The 19071-nt window shown below is 38.3% G+C and overlaps 1 protein-coding gene across 1 annotated transcript in view; it reads left to right on the top strand.

The window, feature by feature from the left end:
- fstl4 (follistatin-like 4) overlaps positions 1-19071 on the top strand; it is a 242604-nt gene that overhangs the window by 171865 nt on the left and 51668 nt on the right. The window contains exons 5-6 of the mRNA XM_071205519.1: positions 5865-6055; positions 10176-10296. Coding sequence (XP_071061620.1) covers positions 5865-6055; positions 10176-10296 — 312 coding nt within the window. The remainder of the gene's footprint in view (positions 1-5864; positions 6056-10175; positions 10297-19071) is intronic.

Raw genomic sequence — 19071 nt, 5'->3', positions numbered from 1 at the left:
CAGTGTACTTAATGCTAATTAAGTGCTTAATCAGAACTAATGAGGAACAAAAAAGGAGTCTTGCAACGATATTTTCAGGCAACCTTTTAACAAACAGCATACCTAAGTAAATCAGCCGGGTATGATTCAAAGCCACTTACAGAGTGATTGTTAATGCTCATAGGAGAGAAAGGTGCTTTGACACTATATATAAATTGGGGGCTCAGATGGCTTTTTAACAACACTAATTATTTAAAGAATATCAGCAGCATTATCAACAATAATAAAGTACATTTTTTTAAAACCAGCAACTATTTGGTTAAGATGAGAACTTTTTGAAACAAGGGCAATCACTATAGCTGGTGCAGCTACACAACTCTACATGTCCCTGTAAGTTATAATCCTCCTCAGACTGACGGGATTCTCTGTGAGAAGGAAAGAGAGTAGGATCCAGAGAGAGAGAGAGAGAGATAGAGAGAGATAGAGAGAGAGAGTGCTGATGTGCAGTTTGAGACGATAGGCTTGCAGACAGACAGGCAGGCGGGGAGTGGATGTTACTGTACTATTTCTCCTTCACTATTCTGCCAATAGCTTTGGTGTCGCAATGGGTTTCTCATTTAGTCAGTGCCAAGCTGCACAGACTCTGATAAGGCTTCCCGAGCACACGCTGATCAACTCTGTTCAATGTATGGACGGGCAAACTGGCAGCCGACAGCTTTGCCTGTGCTCAGGAAGTCCTGAGACGTCATTTTGAATCAGTAGGAGTTATGTATTAGCTGAGAAATGTGTGAGTCACTTTAATGTGAATCATCACATTTTACTGCTTTTGACTTTGGATTCTTGTTCACACTATCAATAACAAGTTCCCAAGAACAGTCCTTATATTACTTTCTTCCCGTCTGCAACCGGCCACATTAACAAGGCCTTTTTAACTGACACTTACCCTCAGCTACATCATAGACTCTATGCATACATTAATGCAGACTATACAAACAAATATCATGTTCATTTCCATACTGTCTGTTAATCCTCCGAATTTTGCACATTTATATACACAGCTGCCTCTTTTTATATCTTCACATATTTCCACTTTTCATAACAATACTGCATATACTTAATTTGTATTAAATTCAGTATTTTGTCATATTATACTGTACGTAGTTCTTTGGGATCTTTCATGTAAATATTTCTCTATATTTGAGTTTTATAAAGTACTTAGTTTAGTAAATAGTTTTTTATAATTGCTCTGTTTTTAGGTCCTTTTCCTACAATGTGTCTTCTTTGACTGTGTGGAATGTATGCACCATATACACCAAGGACAATGTCTCGTATATGAACCTACTTGCAATAAACCTGTGTCTGATTCTGAAATGGGATAATCATTTAAAATAGACATTGTTCTTGCCATGATAAATCATCTCAAAGCTGATTCTACCAATCCCAAAACACATTCAAACTGTACATGAGGTCTTTGACAGCTCATACTCTACCCCCCCCCCCCACACACACACACACACACTCTCTCTCACCCCTCCCAAGCATCCTCCCGCTCTTCTTTGTAGTTGGATGCTGTGTAAGCTATTTCTTAATAATGGCTGGTTGGTTTTATGCCATGGTTTCATATTTATGGAAATAAAACGTTTCAGAGTGGCCTTTTATTGTGGCCAGCCTAAGGCACACCTGTGCAATAATCCTGCTGTCTAATCAGCATCTTGATATGCCACACCTGTGAGGTGGGATGGATTATCTCGGCAAAGGAGAAGTGCTCACTATCACAGATTTTTTCAGATTTGTGAACAATATTTGAGAGAAATGGTTATTTTGTGTATACTGTATAGAAAATGTTTTAGATCTTTGAGTTCATCTCATGAAAAATGGGAGCAAAAACAAAAGTGTTCCGTTTATATTTTTGTTCAGTGTATATACAGTTTGAAGGATATTGAAAGAGAAAAAAGTTAGTGTCTTGTCTCAGAGGAAAGTCTGGATAGACTATGAAGCTAGCAAGCTGATTTCAACAGCTGCCAACAGCTATTATACAATATGAGGCTCTCCTGTGACTTGTGTCACCCTACAGAGATTCTCTAGCTCTCTTAGACCTTGCCACCCTCAGGAGCAAAGAGTGTCCATCATATTCATAATTATCTGAAGGGAGGTCCATCACCATCACATATTAGCAGCACACAGACGACATGGCAGTAAATAATCCCTTCATTTCAGCCAGAGGAGGTCAGGCAGACATAAATGTAACACCGAGCACTTTAACATCCTGTAGGGCAGAGAGGTTTCATCATCTGAAGGGTTGATGCCTTAGATTCCCTTTTCCAGCCCTCCATCTTTTAGCCAGAGCAAAGATCTCATCCAATAAGTACAGCGTGTTTGATTCATACACATCTGAATCGAAGTGGATCCAATGGAATTCTGAAGAAGCTGTTCTGAGGAGCAACAATGTACAGCAGACCAACATCAAATCAGTTTCTGAGCCTTTCTGACAACAGGTCGTGCTCTGCTATTAGGAAATGCCTTTTTCCAATCGGACCAGGATGATTGCCAGTTAGGAAAATGTTTCACACCATGTTTAGAAGCCTATGCATTGAATTGAAAACATAACATTTCCTGACCCTTACATGCATTTGAAAACTCACAATCACATTTTTTGAGATTTACTCAAAATAAAATAAAACATATTTTGTTGTTTGTTTCCTGCTTATATTGTAGAGTGAACAAGATCTTGCATTAAAATCCACCTCTATGAACATGCAGGAAAATATGGAAGAAATGTATACGTCTTAATCCTTATATATGAAAAGCTACTGATTTAAGTGTTGGTATATTTCAGAAAAGTCCAACTAACAGGATACACACATCCCCGATGAATTGTTATTTCATGTGTTTTAAATTGGAGAGATTTTAGCCCTTTAAATGTCCATTACTTTCTGTCCTCTCTTACACTCCCTTCCCTCAGCATATCAGGGACTTTCTTCTCCGGTTCTTCCTCCCTCTGTTCGTTTTCCCCCCGCCTGACATTTATAAAGTGTGAGCTTGGAGGAGGCTCTGAGCGGCGGTGAGGAGCTCTGTCTCCGGGACATTGGGCGTCCATGGTGCGAGCAGCTTCGGATCACTCACTTAAACAGCTAACATTTCAAACGGGCAATAAAGAGAGTCCTGGTCCCTCTAGAACAATAAAACAGTGTTAGAGTCAGGGGTGGATGCACTGTAATACAGACATATATTTCTCTGCAGCTGCTGCGCTCAGCACTATGAGATAGACTGAATCAAAGGATGTTCACAGCAGCGGTGAGCGTGATTCAATGTAACATCCAGGTGTAACATTCACCTTCTAACCATGACCAGAGGATAGCAGGTGTACCTGCAGGAATAAGGAGGTTATTAAAGTAATGATGACCTTAATCTATGGCTAGGCAGTATTGAGAAAAGTATTTTTGGATGACGCGGTTTTCCATGTCATATAATGTGGATATCTGTATTAACTTCAAAATGATGTCACTTTACCTTGAAAAGCAGGACAAATATTATACAATATATAGTCTTTCATCACACCAAATTATACAATAATATACATATAAATAGTTTTGGCTGTCAGTGCAGCAACATGAGTCCTCTGACAGTCTTTAAGGGGCCTTCATAATTTCCTTTATTTTAAATAAAAAATGCCTTCCTTTTAAAAAGAAATAATGATGACATTTATTCAAAGTACTGTATGTCTGAACACAGAGCGGAGAGTTTTCTCCTCCTACGACATGATGTAAATCAGTGTGTGGGTGTTAATTTGTTTCTGTCCTCCTAGAGCAGGGACAGGGATGACAGTTAGGTGATGATCCCTCATGTCTGATCCATCTCACGCCTCATTTCCCCCGCAGAAATAACATTGAACAGGGATTTAGCCAAGACCTTGACTTGACTGCCAGCATCAGAAGTGCACATTGGCTTTGCTGTGGGGATGTGTCTTTGTGTTGTAGTAATTAGAACAATATAATGTTGAGACCTATGTGTGGTTTATTGTGTTTTGGTTTCTTTGATTTTTGTGAAATAGTGTTTTTGTGTGAATTAAGGTTGAACAACATGCAATCCTCCCTGAAATAAAGACCAGAAAACTGCGATTTATCGTTCTGATGACTGCCTTTACTTTAGTTGCTGTTTTTCTGTGTTGATCTCCACCACCAAGAACAACACCCCATCACTATACTGTAATAGATGGACTTGATTACCAAGTCTGAGTACTGACAATGAGTGGCCCTCCTTTTCATAAATGCTGTCGCTCGCTCCTCACAGGAGGGAAGGCCCAAAGGTTGTTTTTCAAACAACCTAAAAATTGCTTTACATATCTTTATGAAGCAAGACAATAAGAGAATAACTATAGTCAATGTAAGGGAATAATCACACCCATGTTAAGGCTCATTAAAGCTTTATGTTTCTTTATGTTGAGTTTGTCTTTAATGTGTGACTTAACATCTCAAGCTGTTCAGACAAACCACTTTCTTTCTCTGTCATAGTTTTATTTTTTTCATTTTAGGCTTTAGTCAGTAAATGTAAGTGTAATAAAGCCAAGTCACGTTTTTCTCTTCATCATAGCGCTGCTCCCTGTCCTAGTGTCAGGTTAATCGAGATGAATGGAGAGCATGTAGTCTCAGAGGTTATTGAGGACTTCATCATGTCACGCCCTGAGCTGGTCTTTGAGATATGGTGGCATTTTGCACCCCAGTAAACCCCTTGTTTCTCAGGGTGTGTGTGTGTGTGTGTATGCTTGTTCTTATGCGTAAGCATGAACATATGTCTATTTTGAATATGCACTTTAACAGAAAGTACCACAGCGGGAGATATTGCCTTTCTGCTGTAGCCTTGTTGAACCCATGTTGACTTCCCCGCAGTGACAGGTGTGCTAACAAACGTAGATGTGCTTTGGCAGCACTCCCCATGGCTATGGATTTGGAACAAAAAGGAGATGCTGGGACTAAACTTTAAGAGTCTTTCTTTTAGGTCTATCTTGTTCCCCCATTCTGCATTTGTTACATGTAGCTTTGATAGTTGCTGCATTGTCAGAGGAGATTAGGCAATGAGCTCCCTTCCTGTGTATTCTCAGAGGGTGGTCTCCTACTCTGCCGTGATCGGGCAGGGACATCACTTCATGATTTATTCATACGAGAGAGTTATTTTCACATTTTGTTCTCTCAACACCACGCTTCAGACTTGCACGTAGGTCTTGCTCCCTCCCACCCTCCCGCCAACGCCTCGATGCTGTTATCAGGCTCAGTTGATAATAAAGTGAATGAGCGACGTGATACAAAAGAAAAGGAAAACCGGCTTCCCTGCTCTCCATCATGATCAAGTCCCTCACAGCATGGCACAGACGTGTTTTGCATAATTATTTATTACAGTGTGAAGAAAAAATGCTGAGTGCTGATGGTGATTAATTTGTGGCCTCTTATTTCCTATGCTCCACCTCATCATGCAAAGCCTTGTAGCAAATCAGGAGCGAGACGCCCAGTTTGGTTTGAAACATGAGCTTTAATCCCATAGCAAAGGGGAACACGAAGCTTGAAAGGGTCCACAGGAGGGTGTTTACCTTCTGTTTGCTGTGGATTCTAGGATTACTTGTAATTAATTGGACCCCCTGCCCGAAAAAAGCTGTCCGACAAATGATGCAAACAAAAAAACAACAATTTTTAGATGAGTAAACACTTAAGGAAAGACACACTCACACATGCATGCACACATACAAATTGTATATCCCACTTTTCCTCTCCTCCCTCTATAAAACACACAAACACATTCAATCCAATTTACAGCTACGATAAAAAGGCTTTGGCTTGTATAATTGAGGTTAATCAAATGTCTTTTCTTCCATATCTGTGTGTTTCCTCCTGCAGGCAACGCATGCACCATGTCGGAGTACAACAGGCTGAAAAGCATGCTGCTGGATATGCAACCAAAAGTGCTGAAAAATGGAGGGCAGAGCCAGCAGAGAGACATGGAGGAGAAGAGAGCACGGGTGGACACCATGTTCAAATACCTGGATGTGGACCAGGACGGCCGGCTGGTCAGTGGGGAGCTGGAAAAGGTTGGTTTCAAGCTGAATTATTAGTTGATCCAATATTAAAAGGATTGCTGTATGGATTGACAAATTAATGTTTAAGATATTATTTTGTACATTTATTTTTTTCTGAACCTTAGTTTGTTCTCTGAGAGACCTTGTGTTGACAACAACAACAACAACAACAACAACAAAAACAACAACAACACCAACAACAGCAACAACAGATTAAAGACAGTTTTAGGGATCACCATCATTTTTTAATAATTGGTTATTATTTGAATTAAGTTCTCTACATTGAAATGTTAACCTATATCTGAACACATTAAAAAACAGTTGATCAGATATTTTCTCATGTGTGTGTCTCCCTACCAGAGTTATTACTATTACCTAAACTATTGTACCCAGACACGCGTTAAAATCTGATAAGATGCAGTAAAGTCACTATTGATAATCCTGATAATGCTACATTTTGAATCTCAAATCTGTGTTGAAATTGGCAGGACAAAAACTATTGTATGTCAGCTGTTAGCAGCTGGCAGGCAGAACTCTCTTGATTGGCTAAATAACAAAGCTAGCAGCTAACGTTAACAGTTTAAAGCTTCCTTTTAGATTCCATTGAATCCTCTTTAACAAAGAAACATGCTAATTGAGGTTATCTCACCACCAGGGTCTGAGGGGGGAACTGTAGAATGAATTGGCATTCACACTTGCCGAGTGAGGAAATTAAATTATTGTGGGCAGCATCTGGTATCAGGAAATGGGCATCAGAGATAGATGTTAATTAGACTTCTTTGAACCAATGTTGTGATCTCAGTAACTTCTGCCAGAATGCAGTAAACCATTGTGGAGTCACTTCTGAATGCAGTTGTATGAGTGCATTTTCAAAGGCTTTACAATCTAAAAACATTACAAGTGTTTCAAATGTGTTGTAGCTCTTTCTAATTATGGGAGAATTTAAAGAAGTGGCTATATGATACAAAAGAAAAAACAGTCAGCTTCAAGATTAATAAGCACCACTGTAGTCTCATAAATGCCACAATGTTTCACATTTTGTCATCTCTCTACAGATGTGAATGACAACACACTTTGTCCACATGTAGATTAAAAAGATTATGTAACTGCTTTGGCCTAGCTCCAGCGGCATATATAAATAATAAAATCCCTCTCTGACAGAGCTGCACTAAAAGACCCATCAAATGATTTTGATCAATCACAGCTGGCAATTACTAATGCTGAGATGTGGCCAGGAAGTCTTTTGATAAGACATTCTTATCCTGCAGGAATTCATAAATGCGTTTTCAAAGAGATAATGCTTTTAAAGACCAAAGCAATTCAAAGATGAATTCCAGTCATCCATCCAAACTGTCTCCATGTTCACATCCATCTTTTATCAATAGCGTCATGGAGAGTAAAGTTCTGTACTTTGGTTTGGAAATGTTTTACTTAAATGCCTAAGGACAGATCAGTCAGTGTCAGGGAACACATGGCTGCAGTCTGCTGAAGGCAGCAAGGATATAAAAAGTGTGTCGCATCCCTTAATCTGCCATGTCACATGTGCAGCTCCATACAGAATCAATTGGAGGAAATATGTAAGCTCAGAGGCTGTATTTTTAGGCTTATCATTGCAGAGAGAATTAAACATTGCACTTACACTACATAGTTATAGTCTTGTTAGAATGACTGCCCTTAAAACACCCTAATTAAAGAATATTACTATATACAATGAAAAGAGCCTTATTGTTGGTTAATAGGGAGGCTGTGGCTCAGTGGGTAGTGTGCTAAACTTCAAATCAAGGGATAGCAAGTTTGAGTCCCACTGCAGTCAGCATGTTGTTGTGTCCCCTCCCTGGGAAAGACACTTCACCCCAAATTGCTCCTGTGGGGATTGTCCACAGTACTGAATGTATGTAAGTCGCTTTGGATAAAAGCGTCTAACAAATGACATGTAATGTAATGTAATAGGTACAACTTTAAGTTCACTGTCCACACATGCTGCTTTAGGATATATATCTACTGATTCTTAAATTGATTTGTGCCCATCAGCTGCCTTTCATTCCTGTTAGTTTTGTATTTGACATTGTCATCGTACACATTTTTCCTCCATTGCTCCACCCAGCTTTAACCATATGTTGATGTTTAAGTAATAGTATTTGGGGTTTCTAAAAGCAGATTAAATGTGATTGAAAAGTAAAATGTTTAGCTAGTAGAGCTTACTGTATGATATTTATTCATGAACTGTTTATTTTGAAGTGTAGCCAGGACCCTTTTGACTATGAAACAGTAATTTTCAGCTATGAAACCACACAAATTAATCGATAAGGCTCTTCCTACGTTCATCTAAAGTGGGACCCAGGTACCCCTGAAAAAATGCCTGTTTGCTATTCTGACTGCAGAAGGTCTACACATGTTTTCCTCGACTAAAAACCCACGTTTGGTTGCAAAAACAATATCATTTTTATTTTTTAATGTAGCACTTACAATGGTTTAGCTTATCTAAAGCTAATGCACTTGCAGGATTCTTGCTATTGTGGGTTTGTCTTCATGGTTGAATGCACCCATTGTAAGTAGCGTTAGATGAAAAAAACATCAGCTAAATGAAATGTAATGTAAAAAGTTATGGGGGCTTAGAAGAAATGATAGTACATTGTGTCTTGTTTATACATAAGGACTTTAACTTGACAAAGATGGAACTGCTTTCAGCATTTGTCACTTTCATTAGATAACGCTATAACTTTTTACAAAAGCAGCAGCATTAACACAATTTACTGCTGCTAGAGTTAGTGAGCAGAAGCTCAGCCTTCTGTTCATCTCCCTAAAACTGCTTAACACTACCTATTCAAAGATGGTTCCCTTGTGGAAGGCACAGCGCTAAAATGGAAGAGAGGGCTCATAAATGACAAACAACAGAGGAGTAAGTGGTGCTTCTTCCCAGGGGAACATCTGCAAAATAAGTCAGGTGCAGTGTGCACAGGCATAAACAGTAAGAGTGGAGATTTTCCTGAAATGGAAAACAATCAGAAACAGCACTTACAAGACAAATTATATATTTTAGCCATCCCATTTTAACAAAAATAAATCACACTCAGAGTGAGTCACTTTCTGTTTTTCTGGTGATTATGTTCATGAGGCATTTTCTGTCTGATTGAAATCTAATTCTAATTGTGGGTGGAATACAATATTCACTCTGAGCACTACTTATAATGCTAAATGTATTCAGTTCAGACATGCAATTCATTTGAAATCACTATTGCTTCTGCTGGAAACCCAAATTGCCACTTCTTGTAGCACTTGGAACAGCAACATTTAAAAGCTTTCAATAGGAGGCTGTGCTGAATATAGCAGCAACACTTCCATTTAGATAATAACTGAACAGAAACTCGTAAGGTAAATACAGAATGCATGCAAATGTAGTTGTATCCATCTGTTGATTGTAAAATCTGTTCCAAGTCCTCCAATTGTTTCTGTTGCTACCTGTTCGTTATGATTCATTAAACGTGACTGATTTGCAAACTCATAATACTAGTTATTCATATAGTCATATATTTATTTCTGAGTTCTTTGTGACTCCTTAGAACATACAAACACATCAGAAGCATAACTTGACTGAAATTAAGCAGCACTTGAATGAAGAATCAAGTGCTGCTTCAGTCACAAATTGTATTTCCCCAAACTCAAAATCACTGAAACAGTCCAATCCAGACTTGGTTTGTCTTCATACTTATTTCTCTTGTTTCATTTGTAATAAGTCAGCGGGGGCTGGAATTTAAATGCAATGTATACATTTTCTTCCGAACTCCAGGTGTGAGTGCAGATTGTCATATTCATTAAAAAAAAGCCCAGACAACCTAATAGAAGTATATTGAATTGTTAAATGTCTCTGGTATCTCACCTTTTAAATATGTTAGATTAATATTCATAGGTATGTGCATAATGTGGTCCTATCTCCCAGTAGATTAGAATGAAAGCGTAGAGTGAAAATAATGAAGGCATGGGAGAAACGATAAGTAAAGGTTTGATAAGGTATGAGAAATGTATAGCTGTGTGTGATAGTAGCCTATATCATCTGGCTTTCCCACAAGTCTTTCTGCCGTTTCTTTTCATCTCACATTTAAAATGTAACTCTCCATGTGTGTTTGTGTGTTAGATCTCCATGAAGGAGCACCTGGAGGACAGCCTGCTGGAGTGCACCATGCAGGACCTTCTGCGTTACGACGACTACAACAATGACAGACACCTCAGCCTGCACGAGTTCTACACAGCTTTCCGTGAGTCCAATTATCCCTATTTTCTTCCTATCCCCTGTTCTCTAAAAACAGGGGAAGCGAGGATTAGGGCCACATGTGAATATAATTAAAGTTTTTCTCTCAGAAAAAAAACACTTTTGATATTCAGTTTTGACAACACTTTTTTCACATTTTGATCTTGACTTTATTCTCCAAACTAAAATAAAATTCTCCATTTAGTTTTACACGTAGACCTAATCTTCTTCCGTACAGACTCAATGTTATCCTGTAAAACAATACATTATACTTTAATGTCGGGAAACAGTGAACATCAATAAATGTATTTATAATTAACTTAAAGTCTATTTACAATGACTGCTAAACCTACAAGTTTGCACTTTTTTGTTAATTGGTTTACTTTTTTTGACAATACAATCAAAATCACAGCTTTTCTTTCAACACTATGTAGAACTGGGTGACCTCCAATCCAGTCAGCCTCTCCACAGCAGCCATCAGGATAAAAGTGTTTCAGCCATGGATAAATTGATAAGTGCACACTTGCCATTGTGCCCAGACCCAGCCATGATTATAGCATCTGGTACAGCCGCAATAGCCGCTGGGGTTTAGGCAGAGCAGCAGCTGAGAGCGCACGCAGGTTCCACCTTATTAAGACCAACAACCACTATTCCACCACTCGTTTTCTGTAATATCAGCATCAAAATTGCTGGACGCCATGGCAACTTGCTGCAACTCCTGTTTTAATACTCTTTGTCTCACTTAAATATGCAGCGAAATAACCTTGATGTTAAACCAAAATGGCATTCAAATCAGCTGAAGTTGATGAAACCAGCAGTTAGCTGTGGCAGATAGCCATTTCTAAAGCTCTACCTTCAGCCTGTGCAGCTCCGTTAGGCTTCACCACTAATTCAGCCTTCTAATGACTGGCTTTAGTGGGAACTAACCTGCTATTATTCTGTTACACTGCCCTCTTCTTCCAGATGGGCAGTTATCAGACATTGCATGGCCTGCTTCAGGGTTCTAGGTCGTGTTTGTCTATGAATTGTATGTTGAAGCAATGGGTTGGGAACAATAAAACAAACTATTGATCAGATGACGCTCAAGGTTAAGTGTTGGGCTGTAGAAAAGCAACACCAAGTGGGAGTAATTATTGTTGAGTGGTGCATCTGGTGTTCTGGATAATGTTGATGGTGTTGAATTGCCTAAGTTGGTGTGTAAGTGTGTGTGTGTGATTCCTGGGATGGATTCTCCCCTGTGAGTGGTCTGGGAAGCTGAGCAGCCAGGAATCACAGGTGTGTTTAGCAGGGTGGAAATTTGCATTATGGTCATAATCTTGGAAAATTGAATATTAATGACGTGAGAAGATGAAATTGTCTGATCTAAGGGGAAATACATTTGGAAATCAAGCCGTATTCATGTTATGAAGACCCTCTAACCCACAACACAGGAGTTAAAAAAAAAGAATTTGGAAATCTCTCTTTAGTTTGAATGACTCCTCTGCTGATCCTCACTTCTGTCCTGCAGCTTTGATGTAAGAGCCAAACCATATCGGCTGTTTCCCAAAGAGGAGACTCCAGCTTCTTTCTTGCTCTTAAAGTCACTGAACTTGTTAAGAAACGCTGATTATGGGGTTTTGGCTGCCTCGTTGTCTTTCTCACTGTATACAAACCATACAGGCACACAAAGCAACCCAAGTCCATCTTTCTTTATTTTTTATGCCACAAAATGAATAAAAGGGATATGCTTGGAGTATACTGCTGAGATGATTGCATTATTATTGATTTTTCAACTTTATTTTACCTTTTACAAGGACTTGCTGGAATGTACTTTTTTTTCTTTACTCTACTGCCTCCTTGGCACCTGTTTTAAGAAGAGTGTACTTAAACACCTATTTCTTTCAAATGTACATGTATTTTAGACATTTAGATAGTGTTTTAGTCAAATCAATAAAAATATGGAATCATCTTTCAATTCAATTCAATTCAAAACCTTTATTTATCCAGGTAAAATCCCATTGAGATCAATGATCTCTTTTTCAAGGGAGACCTGCTTTCATCCCTAAATGATTGAATAAGTAACTAGCAGTATGTCATGTAGGGTTACAGTCACACAATGAAGAATAGAGATTTAACAAATATTTCTTGTATCCTTTAGAAAGTGCATTTAGTTCAACTGATGGGGATTTCACAATGACATTTTTTTATTTTACTGGCACTTTTTGGCTTTATTCGTTAGAAAAGGTGAAGATAAAGAGAGAGAGGTGATGAAAAGTGCCGCGGGTTGCATTCAAACCCAACCACTGCGAGAAGAACAATTACATGGGGCTCTACTCGTTGGGCTACCTTGTTACCCGCAATCAAAATGAAATGGTTATGAGCTCAATCTTTTATTTTGTTCAGAGATGCCTGTCACAAGTTTTTTAAGAGTTACAAGCACAAATTGCTTGATTTTCCAGGCAACCAAAACCCAATGATCGTCCTTTTACATTTTGCATGTATATTGTAATAGAGAATTACCTCTTAGTGTATGCTGCAAAAGCAGTAATGAACTTTTTTAAAGCCATAGAGCATATTGAAAGACAATTAACAGCATACTGGCTATTTATCAGCTCTGTTTCCTCACACTTATTACAGTGTCAGCATTATGGGACAGCTTTTTCACGTGCCCTTTGTATCTGAATTAGAAACTCCGTAATTACACATTAACATATGGGAAGGTTTTTGCTTTGCCGACGTTGGCACTGATACCGGAACAGAGATTATTCACAATAAGCGCTCTGTAAAATACAACAGTGAATAAGCAGTGGAGTCAACAGGTGAGTGGCTTACTGGAGATATCTCAAAGCTGCAGATATTACGGTCACACAAGGTCAGAACTCCTAGGTGGATACATGCGTGGTATATGCAGAGGTCCTGCGGTGATACATGGACTGCATGTGCATTATGTATGGAGAGTAACCCTTTGTAATTGTGTAGTCAGAGATCTGCACTAGAATTCATAATATCATCTTAAATTCACATATGGAGATCTAGTGTCCTGTACAGCAGGGCTGGGCGAAATGGATAAAAAGAAATAGCTCTGTATGTTATAGGTAATTGGCAAAATATTGTATATTTAAGTATTTTCAAGGAAGTGGGCTAGTCAAAAGCCCCATGGGAGAGGTCACAAGCTCTGTTACCTGAACAGCAGATCACAATTAACTGCAAAGGAAGTGTTTTCTTCCCGTTTCAAAATGAACAGATGCAAAACATGTACGTGAGAAAAATATGTGAGTGAGAGTTGGGGCACAGAGAGAGAGTAATAGAAGGGAGAGATGGAAAACTGGGGTTTCTGCAGATTCCTAAAAGTCTGAAAAGTCATTCAATTTTGAAATCTTAAAATCAGGCACTACTTGATAAACAAGTCTGAAATCATTTTACAGAAAACCTAAACTTTGACATGGGCATTGTAAAATCTGAGAAAAGGGTGGTGGCAGATATACATAATGGGAACATGTTGCCTGAAATTGTTCTAATATTCAGGGAGGCATACAAAAAATCAATTGGTCATGTCAAAAGTCAATCCAAGCTAACTTGCCTAAAGCTGTGTCCTTATGGCTGAAAGGTGGACAGTGTAAGCACTATTGGAAAGCAGTGTTAGCTCTCAGAAAGCTTTAACTTACTGCCAAGAAACAAGTGGCCTTGCTGTGTTTTTATGATCAAAAACAAAAGAAGTAGTCTTTAATGCAGGATCTTTTGGACTGTTGGAGACCCTTCAGATCCCGCAGTGATCAGCATGTACAGTAAGCAGCCGAGCAAAAATAAACAACACTGGTCATGAGTTCAAAATGACTTATTTTCATTAAAATATGATTTGAATAATTCCCCAGTTTTCTCAGTCTCCACTTTAAAATGCTTCTTGTAGTACAATACGATATCATACTACTTTATTGTCAGATCAAAGTCAGACTTTTCGTAAAGCAGCACAGCAGAACATATTTAAGGCAAGAAGCAAGGGAACAGACATTTAACATAGCATTGCAATCACTGGTTATATGTATGTGCAACACCCTTTAACATGCACTTAATCTGGGATTAAACTACTTCATTTTAGGATTGACTGGTTTGGTATTTTAAATGTATGTCAAGGTTGCTGATTCCTCTTCAGATTGATGTGTAAAGTTCAACTATACAGTTGTACCCTTGTTAGTGTATGTTAACACAATCATTAGTTGTTAGGTTGTTAATGAGCCACTGGTCCTGCTTTAAATGCAAACACACACAGCTGGTGAACATCTAATTAGGAACAAGATCGTTTTTTTCTTGTTACCATTGTTCCTTCGTCTTTCTCCCACAATCTTCCCCTCAGAGCTTGTTCAAATTATTTGTTCTCAACTCCCTCCACTGTGGGTTTGTATCCCATGACTACATGACTACTATTAATAGAAGAGTTGTGGCAGGGCTGCTCAGCAGATTAATAAAGAGAGTAGTAGCAGCAATGTTGAAGAAATAGGCGCAATATAGGAGGAGGAGGAGGAGGAGGAGGAGGAGGAGGAGGAGGAGGAGGAGGAGGAGGAGGAGGAGGAGGAGGAGGAGGGAATGAAATACAAGAAGAAGAAATAAAAGCCAGTGGTGGAAGGAGTGGGTGGAAGAGCCTTTTTCTGATTGTCTGGAGGGGGATGGACAGCAGGAGGAACGGAGAAAGAAATGAGATGGTTGTAATTGGTCTGCTGGCGAGAAGTGCATGTCAGGCATGTCAGAAAAAGGTCAAAAGGTTTGATGAACACAGGGATCTACAATTTACAAGTGTGCATGTGTGAATTGAAGGCTGTATGTCAGTTGTTATAATCTGTATGTACTGCACATTTGTGTACTGTAGGTCAACATTAAATGAAACGGCATATGGTACACATGCTTATATAAATGATTCCATTTCAATAAATCAATACATTGTGTATTCATCCAAAGGTCAAATATGACCATATTCCCATGAACAGCATGCAGAGCTCAACATGTGGCCTCAAAAGAAATAGTGATTTAAAAATAAGATAAATATGTCAGATTATATCAATGCTTATTATCTTGGGATTTACTTTGCCTTTTTTTATTTTAGTGTTCTTTTTTTATTAGATTCCTTGAATCAATAATACTGTAACTTCTAAACCTGTCCTCTTTTAAATTGTGGGAAGAAACAAAATCACTGCATTGGAGTTATAGGGAGGTGTCTGCTTAAGAATCGGGATTACATTCTGAATCCTGCATGTTTAAAAATATAGACATACAAAAAAAAAATGCACTTAGGACAAGGTTAGAAAAGAATGGTGGTTCTTGATTAAGTACACATCTTTAGCGTTTTATTGTGTTAATACTACTACAAATGCACACAAACTGAGATTGCCATTAGAAATATTGAATTTCAATCGTGTTCCATTGCAGGTAACGTACAATGCAGAAACACAGCCGGTTATGTATTATTCTCGCTGGGCTCTGTCTCCATTGTACTCCCTGTATGTATCCAATGAAGCTCTAAGACAGCTCCGATGTCTCTGCAGCAATATAACATCCTTGTGTTCCTGCCTGGCGGCTACCTTCAAGGTTTGATCTTTTATGTTTCTCAAGTTTGGCCTTAATCTGCACAAATGATCTTGCTGATATCAGATATCACTTTTACAAGGAGAGTCTGCCGTTCTCTGACAGCCAAGAGGGTGAGAGACCTCCAGCTAAGCTGTTAACAACAAAGTGACTTTGAACTCGAGGTCTTAGAGGTTCCCGCTGCACCCGCAAAATAGCATTCTCTTCTCCCTCCCCTGAGCTATCTATTGTTCCTGTCCATGTTATCTTACCATGTCCTTTTCTTTTATCAATTTATCTTCTTTCAATTTTACTTTTTTTCCACTTTCAACACACTTTGTTTTCATTTCTTCTTCTTTCCTTTCTTTCCCTCTCCCCCTGGTTTGTGTCTGATGCCTCATTACCGCTCAATGGACCTTTCAAGCTAAAGTGTGTGTGACCAATAGTCACACAAACACACACACGCACACACACACACACACACACACACACACACACACACACACACACACACACACACAGGCGTTGGTCTCAGCTTTACATTCTGCACTGAGAGAAAGATGGATTTTATATAACAAAGATGTGAATTTGATGATAAGATGTATATTGTTGTTTGCTGTTTATGAAGTGACTCATGTTCCATGTGATGTATGTTTGGAATGCTTCTGATGTACTGTATATTCATACCCTCCAATGAATGAATCACCTTTTTAAGAATATATGTAGCTTTTTAACTATATGTATTTCCTGTGGAGATAACATATTTGTATGGCACATTATTGTATGTTCACATACACCTCAGATCTTCTTCGTAATCAAATCATATAAACAACAACTAATACAACACATTACAACAAATTAATTAAAGTCAAAAAACGTTCCGAGTCATTTGTTGGAAGCAGCAAATATAATATTATCAATAACAGTTTTATTTTAAGTAATAGTAATGAATAGAAGCATTTACACGTATTTGATATGCTTATGTATTGCATTGATTTTACTTATAATTAGATAAATGTATTGTTATATAAGTGCTAAAGCTTCATCTCTCATCTTAAATCATTAATGTAAAGCCACCTGCTGTTATATATTTCCTGCCAGTTTCACATCATTAGCATACAGGCACTCGAGTAATCACTAATAGAAAATAATGGAGAATAGGCTTTTATCATACAGTTATGCACATACTTTATTCTGTACCATAGTCAGTGGTCTTTCAGAAGTCCGTTTTGAAGACTAGAGAATAGTGAGAGATGCTCATTTAGTCGTCATGGCAACTGTGGCTGTCTTCTTTAATGCCTGGATCATTTATGTAGCACAACACTTAGCTGATGCAGGTAATTCCCAGGGGGAGAGGAGCCAGAGAGAAGAGAAGAGGGGAAGCAAAACAGTCGGCCATATGAACCCTGAACACAGTCAACGTTTGGGATTGGGTGTTATGTGTGACACAGACAGTAGTAGAATGTAAGACGTACATTAACTTAAGTATTGCACCTTAATACTGTTTTAAAATATGTGTACTTCACCTGTGTGTATTTAGATTTTATGTTACAGACTTCTGCTCCACTACATTTTGAAGGTACATTTTCCTCCTCCACTTGTATTTAACACTCATAGTCATTTACAACCCATATAATATACTGCAGTACTGCTCTACTTAGCTACCTAGTAAGTTATAAAGGAAATAAATTGGTTTAGCAACTATATTGGAAAAGGATATAATAGGGACTTGTTTGAGAATACTTTAAGACCATAGTATTTATTTTTAATTAAATAAAGGCTTTGAATACTTCTTCCACCGCTGAATGTAATATCTCATTGCTTAACACTGCACTAAGGCGGACATCTTTAGTACGTAAGAGGGGGGCATATAAAAAGAAGAGCGCGAAGGGAAAGCAAAAATGAAGGGGCGTTCAGACAAGGTCTGTTGAGGCACTTGATAAAGAAAGAATAAGCGATTGACTGTCTGTCCAAATGAAAAAAACATGACTGCTCCTCAAAGGATAGAGACAGTGGGCTATCAATTTAGTTTATGATAATACCAATACACTTAATGTGTGCAGCATCAGAGGCCCTTTGAAGCACTATTCAATGAAACTCTCAGCTGAGACATCAATGCTTTCTAAACAACTGTAATGCTCTGCTAAGGATTAGAAATAAAGTGTAGTACGTCCAGGGGCGGTTCTAGGGGGGCCAATGCCCCCGTAACACTGACCTGGGACCCCACTGTCATGTCTGTTTATTTCGTTTAGGCCTTGCACCATTAGCTATTAGCTTAGCTTAGCTTAGCATAAAGATCTGAAAGCAAGGGTTAAAACTAGCCTGTCTTTCTCTTAAGTCAAACATATGCCTCACACTTCTTAAGCCAAACAATTTATATATTAGGCAATTACTTCCAGTTATCTGGCCTTCATCGTGAGGTTGCAGATAATCAAAGTTGATCTGATCCCATCTGTCTCCATCTCTGTATTTAGTGATAAAGCATCAATCTCCTTCTTATACTACTGTTTGTATTAGTTCTAAGAACAATAGATTGGTTATTGTTTGGTGAATAAAACATTCACAGATTCTGCGTTCATATCTGTTTATAGGCATTCGGGCAATTATAGCTTGATATCTGCTCTTTCTCTTGCTTTGTTATTGTGTTTGCTCTCTCCATCCTGACTTAAAACAACAGCCGGGTATTTCGAAAATAATCCGTCTTCTCTGAGGGATATTGGAACTAATTTTAGGAATCATGGTGAATTCATAAATGAAGTAGATGAAGCAAGTTGAAGGAAAGTCATTTCACCCAAAGTCTAAATTACAGCAGTGAAAAAAAGCTAAACGTATTTAATATCACAGAAAGATGATGTATACAACTGGAATAGTTGCAGACACATTTGATCTTTTAAAAATAATATTCATTTATTAAGAAGTTGAGGTAAAGATTGTACTGCTAGCACAAAAAGATAAGAAAAACCAATAAAGCCATAGGCTCTGAATGTATCCCATAATTCATATATTAACCATTATGCAGTCACTAACAGAATATTTGAATGTTTCAAGTATATATTGTTATAGTTCAAACTACTCTTTTATTAAGTTGCAAAGGCTTAATCTACAGTATATCAAGCACCTTAATTGGGACACCTCAGCAGGGTGTCTTTTTTGAGGAAGAACAAAGAAAAGAGTTTAACCAAAGGCCCGCCTTGGGTATGTTAAACATGGAGAAATAAAGCACAAATTGCACTTGTAATTCCTTCGTCTG

The sequence above is a fragment of the Pseudochaenichthys georgianus genome, chromosome 14 (genome assembly GCF_902827115.2).
Source record: "Pseudochaenichthys georgianus chromosome 14, fPseGeo1.2, whole genome shotgun sequence".
In the NCBI taxonomy this organism is placed as follows: Eukaryota; Metazoa; Chordata; class Actinopteri; order Perciformes; family Channichthyidae; genus Pseudochaenichthys; species Pseudochaenichthys georgianus.
Note: the sequence above shows the minus strand (reverse complement) of the source record. Positions and strands in the feature narration are given on the sequence as shown.